At 39.5% G+C, this 8,034-nt stretch overlaps 1 protein-coding gene across 1 annotated transcript; it reads left to right on the plus strand.

Annotated features, from left to right (window-relative positions):
- Positions 1-473: 473 nt before the first annotated feature.
- LOC110443409 (dual specificity protein phosphatase 7-like) lies at positions 474-5,514 on the plus strand. The gene is made up of 3 exons (XM_021487621.1): positions 474-1,168; positions 2,031-2,420; positions 4,430-5,514. Exons 1-3 carry the CDS (start codon positions 787-789, stop codon positions 4,705-4,707), a joined length of 1,050 nt encoding a protein of 349 aa, XP_021343296.1. The 5' UTR covers positions 474-786; the 3' UTR covers positions 4,708-5,514.
- Positions 5,515-8,034: the final 2,520 nt, after the last annotated feature.

Consider the following 8,034-nt stretch of genomic DNA (forward strand, 5'->3'; position numbering starts at 1 on the left):
TGTATACACATCGATGTACAGAGGTGCACACACACACACAACATCCACACATCTCTGGAAAGAGACGGATCAGACCATGACCTTATGACCTTAAGTATATCAATGGATCTAGAGCTGTAAATGTAGTCCCTTCGTTTCGACTCAAAGTTACACAGAAAAACGATTTCACAACTTGTGACAGTGGCTTTATTTATTTCAGAATATTACTGTATCACGTATGACGTGATTCGTTTCGCGATCATCTAGTCATTTCCTATTTTACCCTATTTCACCACACCGCGCAGTGATATTGTCGTAACCTACTATTTTTAGAGAAAGTAGAGCGCTCTTGTCTATGATTACCACTAGACTCTAGAATGAATGACCTAGTCCTCTAAATATGGAAAAAATAATCCATTTTGGGGCGGGGCTTAGCTACGTCACCCATTCAGCGATTGGCTGTTCACGTGTTTGTTTATGCCGTCAGTTCTCATGCTTCATAAAACTCGGAGATCTATAAATCGGAGTGGAGACGAAACACGGTTATAATGGTATTGAGCTGACTACAAGTTCCATCACAAACTAGAACAAGTATGGAAAATAACAGTTCTTAAACCAAGGATATAAACAACAACAACAGTTTACTGTAGTCTGAGGATCTTATATTACTTCTTGTGTTCAGCTTTTACGTGATTTTCCCACTGCCAGCGTTATATTTTACTCGTGCCGTCGACAAGCGGATTACCAGCCCTTTAACGGTGTTGATATTATACATTAGTGTTTTGTTCAGTTAACTTTCCGTCGCAGATGCCTTGCGTAGAGTGTATGCTTAAAATGTCGGGAAATTTTGTGAGTCCAGACGGCCTGGTAGGTCTCTTCGGGTCGAGCGAGTCTCCCCTTCTCCTTGACTGTCGCTCTCAAGCCGATTTCACGAGATCTCACATCAAAGGCGCCATAAACATAACGCTACCGAGCCTTATGCTACGGCGATTAAAGAAAGGAAATCTTAAACTTTCGTGTGTCATTCAAAATAACGAAGCAAAGGACAAATTTAATAAGCTTTGGAAATCCCGCAATGTCGTGTTGTACGACGAATGTTCAACCGACCCCAACTCAAACCCCTCCAGTATTATCGAACTCTTGTTGAAAAAGTTGAATCAGGATGGAGCTAAAACGAGCATTCTAACCGGTAAGTGAACTAGTTGTACTGAAACATGTCAATGTCCTTTCCGTTAATAACATTTAATGATTGTCACTGTGTCATCGAACCGACATGACGAAGGATTTTCTTTGACATTCATATATATATATACATTAAGCCTATTACTGCCCAGAAGACTTGAATGGAAGCCAAGATGGCGCCAAATATCTCCATAACATGTTAAACTTAACATGTATCTATCACTAGTTAAAATGTCTACGTCAACTCTCCCTCCAGGGTTTGCTCTTTTTGGTTCCTTATGTAGGAGATTCTACTTAGATATACTGGTACGTTGTAATATGGGAATCTGGAGTCAAACATGTGTGAATTGCAGGGGAGGGAAGTTTCGAGCACGTCTCGGTCCACTGGCGTCGGTGACCTATGTTTCACACAGGTTATACACCTTCACAAATCTCTCCATTCACCCAGAGACGTATAATACACGTCTCTGATTCACCTAACTATGAACGTAGACGTGTATTCTGATGAGAGATATTAGGAAAAGGCACCGAGATACAATGGACAGGAAATGGACTGAGCCGTGCTGATAAAAATATACGAGTAAACAAGAGAGAGGGGGTTAAGTCAACACAAGGGTATACATTGAACAGGCTAGCGGCGAGGGGAGTCGTGGACTCGACCGGAAACCGCCACGATAAACAATTTATTATGAGGCCACACGAATTTAGGGGGCGCTCCATAGATAAGACCTGTCAAGGCTATCAGTATCTCTAGATAACCTCTAACGCAGACTATCCTTGACATAAATCAGTAGAGTAGCCAATAAACAACGCATATCTTTTAAATAAATAAACTTTTAATAATTTGTATATGTTTATCTGTTTTTCAGGTGGTTTTCCGTCTTTTGAGAACATACACAGAGACCATTGTGTCGGACAAGAAAATGTGGAAGAGACTATTTTTGGATTGTGCAATTTAAAAATTTCTGACGATTCTGGGAACGGTACGTCAGATTCTGACTGTGATAATGTGAACTCTCCCACGGCTATGTCCCCGTTCCCAGTGGAAGTGCTGAAGTACCTTTATCTCGGCAACGCCCGAACCTCGGCAGATATTGGCCAGCTGAAAAAACACGGGATCAGATACATTCTCAACGTTACCCCAAATGTCCCTAACAAATTTGAAGAAGACAACGACTTTAAATATATGCAGATTCCTGTAGCTGATCAACTGTCCCAGAACTTATCCGCCTTCTTTCCTGAAGCCATAGCATTCATTGGTAAGTGTCTAGTGTAAGAGGCAAGAGGGGGTAAATGGGTACTGCACTAGCAGCTGACCCGAGGTTAACGACAAAAAATAACACGAGCGGAACGCCAGCCGAGCTTTTAAACTGGAGCCAGCATGTGGCTTCCTTACTCAAATAGCTGTTTTGGGTATAAACATTCTCCCATAGACAAAATGGTCTCGAAACAACACATGACACAATTTTGACGGAGGTAGTCGCGTCAACTGCGTCTATTTGAAACCACCGTAATAATGAAAAGAAAGAAACTAATAACTTTTGACAAGAGGTTTTACTAGTTCTTGATGAGAGTAGAAGGCGTAAAGTTGACATGAATGACAAGACTTCTAGGATGAACCCCCGTTTTAAACCTCTCCTTAATAAGATACAAGTTAGACCAACAAAATACAACACTTGTCAGACAACGCCGTTACGCGTCGCTTATCGCCTACCTAGGTTCAAATTCATACCTGCCTATCAGGTGTACGAAAGTCTGTGTATTGGTGTGGGTTTCAAGGTGCCCGCGGCACAGACTACTTGTCAGGGGAGATGGATCTTGTCTTACACTCCGCTTCATGGCTGACCGAACACCGACTAACACGTGAAAAAAGCATCTTGATACTCCATATAAAATGACTACTTAATAATATACGACAACGTTATTGTATGTATTTAAATACAAAAAAGCGGGAGTTTCAATTAGAGAACGAAGGAAACAATACTCATATAGTTAAGAGGAATGGAGAAACTTTTATCAAACCATACTGCAGACCCCCTATCACAGCCACCGTACAAACACAGCACATGCCATCACGAGCACTACATGTGCACGTGAACACAGTCTAGCCTCGTAGCGATTCTGCAAAATGATGGGTGATGTAGCTGCTATATTTAGGTCACAAACACTTCCCTAGATTTAAAAAAGAGCCACCATCAAGGATAAATTTCGACTCTGCCAAGATTTCCGCGATACCGTGTATAATATTTCTCTTCATTGCCTCACGCAATTCCGTGAGATGGGAAGGGAGGGGGTTCTGGTTAAACATGTTCTCCCTCCGTTTCTGTGGTCTGGCTCACTACCAATTTGTAGTGCTGGATAAGTAGGGGACAGTAAGTTGTAGTGTCTGGGCACTGAAACAATAACCACGACAATGTACCTCCGCCATAATTAACCATTATTGTGTACCATTTCTTGTAGTGTTTTACCGATCAGTGATGAGAGTTTAACGAAAATATGTTTTTGACACATTAATGATACGTCTATTGTATTATCTTTTATTATTAACAAACCACAGTGTTAGTAGTTATACTGTCTATAACAGCACAGGCACTTAAATACGAGGGTTGGTAGGAAAGGATTGCAGTACTCCGATGCCAGTGTCGGTATAAAAGTAGAATTCACCATACACGTATATGTTTCCACTGTTTTGAAAGTCTGTCCTAGTTATCAAACTTAATTGGTTTAGGGGGAGATAGCGGGGCGGGCAGATAACATCCGCTACACTAATCAATAGAGAACAACCAACTACAGGAAACGTGGCCTAGAAACCAGTAACATAAACCAACATCCGCCGTGAGGAGGCATACCAGCATACCGCGCCACTTATAATTGCTCTGAAATAGAACGCTGCAAACCATTCTCCTGTACACGGCACGTTCAACCTCGCCTGGCGTTTCCGGTGTGTCTTCAGAACACACATACCTCTCGAATGTTTACATCTGCTTACATCCTTCCGTCTCTCAGGGTCAGTCGGGATGTGTCCAACTACCATGTAAACAAAATCACTTTCTAGTTGAATTCGTTCAAGCAGATTAAAAAACATAAAATTGTCATGCACCGGGAAATAGTGTTGATTTAACTGAGAAGGAATTTTTAAACCTAGGTTATTTTGATGATGTTTTTTTTTTTCATAGTCATATAATTTTCCATTTTAATAGGTTTCAAATTGTCTGCTTTACTTGTTGGACACAAAACTTAACCAATTTGACTTGTTTTGTCTTTACAGATGAGGCTCGTGAACAGAAGCACGGCGTATTGGTGCACTGTTTAGCAGGGATCAGCCGATCAGTAACCGTGACGGTTGCCTATCTGATGCAGAAACAAAAGATGAGCCTAAACGAAGCATACGACCACGTCAAAGGATGTAAACCAAACATTTCCCCGAACTTCAACTTTATGGGACAATTGCTTGACTTTGAGAAAGCCCTTACAGGTGTTGACCGCACTTCGGGTTTCACGTCATGTTCAGACTCTACAAACACAAAACTAGTGGCGGAGACGTGATCAGCACTCGTATCACAAATCGAACCCACCTAGTATCTCAGGGTGCCTGTCGGGTGCTAGCACCTCGCCCTACGTAGTTCCCGCCCCCAGAAGTTGATCCTTTGCCTCGTTGGGAGAATGACACAAACATAATACTGATATTAACTAGAAACGACCCGACGTGTCGAGGCGACTCGAAAAAGCGGACTCTTCAAGAGACAGATAACAATGTGCCAATTATACTGGGTTCTACCAGTAACTTCGAGGTTACAAATCAAATGCGCCAACTGTTTCCGAAAACAGAATCGAGGCAAATCGGAAACTGGCATTGATAAGTGCCTTTTTGTCTTTCATGGATGCTTTCTCTACAATGTAATTTAGCATTTGTATCTCGGTATACGGAGAATAAATGTAGAAAATACGGCAGCTAACAGTTTAGCTTTCAAAGCACACTGACCAAACCGCGTGACGTTACACAACATAGAACGCTTGACCAATAGATGACGGGTATGAAACTCCATACACACATCAATCCACCGCCATTTATATTGTTATTCATAGAATGAACGACGTCTGTAGATGTCTGGATTTGTTAGAGAGCTATTTCATTCTCCATTATTCATCCTTCATTATTCATTGAACATTTTTATTAAATGAAGATATATTTTTCTCATAACTCATCTCCATCTCGTACCATAGTCGTACTATATATATTTTTCATTGTTACAAAATATTAAAAGAATGTTATCATGTTTTGTCATTGTTTCGTTGTGTACTTGATAATGTTTACAACAGAAGACAAATAAAAGTCTCGTTTTATAGTGCTAACCTTGAGTTTATTATATCTGTACTCTCTTCAACCAATATGTTATGCATATTGTAAATTCAAAAAAAATCCTACTACTTTGTGAACTATCCTTGTTCGACGAAATGTAAGAAAATTAATGCACCTCAGGTAAACAAACGTTTTTTGAAATAGAATATGACTCTGGTTCCAATTATGTAAACTTGAAACGTATGTCATTGGTCGCCTGTGACGCCCGACATTTAATCTGGTGTTTTTCGGAAGGTCTTGCCTTTATAAACGGAATCTGGTATTCAGAGAGCAGCTATGAACGCTCTTGTGTATGTTTTCAAATGTAAAACATTTTTACACTTGAAAAAGGAAGTACATATATATGCCTTCAGTTTATTGAACAAGAAGTGTAGAACTTTTTACGCTCTGAATTGAAGAAAGTAGCGGTTTAGAACCTCTTAACGAAGCTTTATATTCAAATATGATAAGCGTCCCCAAAAGTAACATAACAAAATCGACGTTTACCATCAGTCAGCGTCAGTGTAACTTTGTAAATTCGAGGTACGAGACCCAATACGCACATTAAAATCATATATAAATATGAGTTTAAGCTCTCCTAAATGGAACATAACATTGTCAATTCGAAGTTTAGCGATCCCAAAACCTTGGATTTACATCGTAAAGTCGAAGGTAGTAAACCTTTACGTACATTTCATACTAAACAGAAGATATGGACACCTGTAAAGTGTAGCTTTACATCTTCAGGACACGTATGAGGTTAAGGGAACCATTACGTAACCATACAAGATTTATATTAGTTTTAGTAATAAAAATGTAGATTTACATTGTAGGTACTAGGTTTAGCACCACCGTGTGTTCATTACATAGAAATTACGAGTATACAATGTATTGTATATGTATTTTCTTGGTTTCAAATGAAATTTAAAGTTCAGAAAAGTATTTGCATTTATCTGCTCTTTCTACAAATATATAAGTCTGGGGTAAAAATGAAACCTGATCAGCTCTTTCCTTTCTTTTTTTTTGTTTTCCCAACAAGTTGTAAATCTTTTTTTTTTTACTTGTTAGTATGCTGCAATCAGTATGAAGCTCCTCCTCCTCCTCCTTCTCCTCCCTTTCCTCCTCCTCCTCCTTCTCCTCCTTCTCCTCCTCCTCCTCCTTCTCCTCCTCCTCCTCCTTCTCCTCTTCCTCCTCCTCCTCCTCCTCTTCCGGCGTGTCAGGTGTGTTGTTGAAACAATAGATGCATTGTAAACATACTGTAGGCACACGCTAGACTAACATAACATTCTAATGTTAAAACAATGAAATGCATTGTTAAAACACACACATTAATTGTTAGAGCAGAAACAAATATATATAACTGCTTTGGGAAATATGGGAAAGATAAAAGATATAGATACTTTTAGATAGGCAATAAAAAACCAAACTACGTTAGAGTACTTCAATGTGGTAGCAATCTGTATTGCGGGGACACCTTGGTAACGATCGGTACATCAAGTTACGGATATTCTTAATCCGAAAAAAAAAAGAAACGGAAGTTTAGCTAATGGAGCAAAGAAACGGATACTCCTTATTGGAGAAAAGAATTGGAATTGTTTTATTGGGTAGAAACTTCGGTAACGAGAGGTGTATTCAAAGAATAAACAGAATGGCAGAAAGGCAGACATATATATATTTCTGAACATTGTTTTGAAAGTTGTGCTAGGAAATGTAGAAATATCTCAAAGAATGATCCTGATGCTAACTAAGAAGTAGACTGTGTATTCAAGATGAATTTGGTACTGTAGGTGTAGAACCATGTGAGTTAGAGAGGCGGTGCAAGACAATGAAGTGTGTGGGTAGGTCATGTGGGCGGTAATTGTAATTGTCTACATTCTCACGCTTATTACTGAACGTGCCGTAACTCACCACGATTGATCTGAGACAAAAACAAGAAATGCCTGACGTAACATTTTCGCGAGTGTTCTGCCTCTCGAATTGGTTCCATTGAGGGTTTTCTTGGAAGGCTTCCAATGTCTTTGTGTTTGTCACCTTTGATTACAACACGCTTCTACCTTCACCACCTTCACGCGTTCCATTCAAAGTGCAACAATTAAAAAACAACTGTCAGAAAAAAAAGTGTGTGGTTTGTTTGGGAAAACATGTAACATTACCTAGTGTTCCACCTTGTCGTTTGAACACTAATTGATGTTGTTTGTTTTGTGTGCTTTCATGTTTATTTATTTTAACGCACAACGATCCAGGTCCTTTCAAATCGTATACCATTGCTATAAGACTATGAGAGCTATTGGAATTCTCTTCGGCTTCCTTGTATTGGTGTCAGCTGTTTATTGGTAAATTCATGAGTAACATCAGAATCTCTTCCTTGTACAACGTACTTAAATACTGTGTTAAATATACATCTTGTAACATATGTTTGCTAACTTATGACTTCATATGTGCTAGTTAACGTTCTAGTAGACGATTTGCATGTCGTCACTTTTTATGTTACTGTTGCCTGTTACCGACTTCTGTTGCATTCATTTTATATAGGA

The sequence above is a fragment of the Mizuhopecten yessoensis genome, unplaced genomic scaffold (genome assembly GCF_002113885.1).
Source record: "Mizuhopecten yessoensis strain PY_sf001 unplaced genomic scaffold, ASM211388v2 scaffold716345, whole genome shotgun sequence".
NCBI classification, from domain to species: Eukaryota; Metazoa; Mollusca; class Bivalvia; order Pectinida; family Pectinidae; genus Mizuhopecten; species Mizuhopecten yessoensis.

Excerpts from the sequence above, each read along its gene's own strand:
- LOC110443409 (XM_021487621.1), top strand. The coding sequence starts at position 787 with ATGCCTTGCGTAGAGTGTATGCTTAAAATGTCGGGAAATTTTGTGAGT. Across the intron at positions 1,169-2,030 it reads TAAAACGAGCATTCTAACCG|GTGGTTTTCCGTCTTTTGAG; the intron begins GTAAGTGAACTA and ends TCTGTTTTTCAG. Across the intron at positions 2,421-4,429 it reads TGAAGCCATAGCATTCATTG|ATGAGGCTCGTGAACAGAAG; the intron begins GTAAGTGTCTAG and ends TTGTCTTTACAG.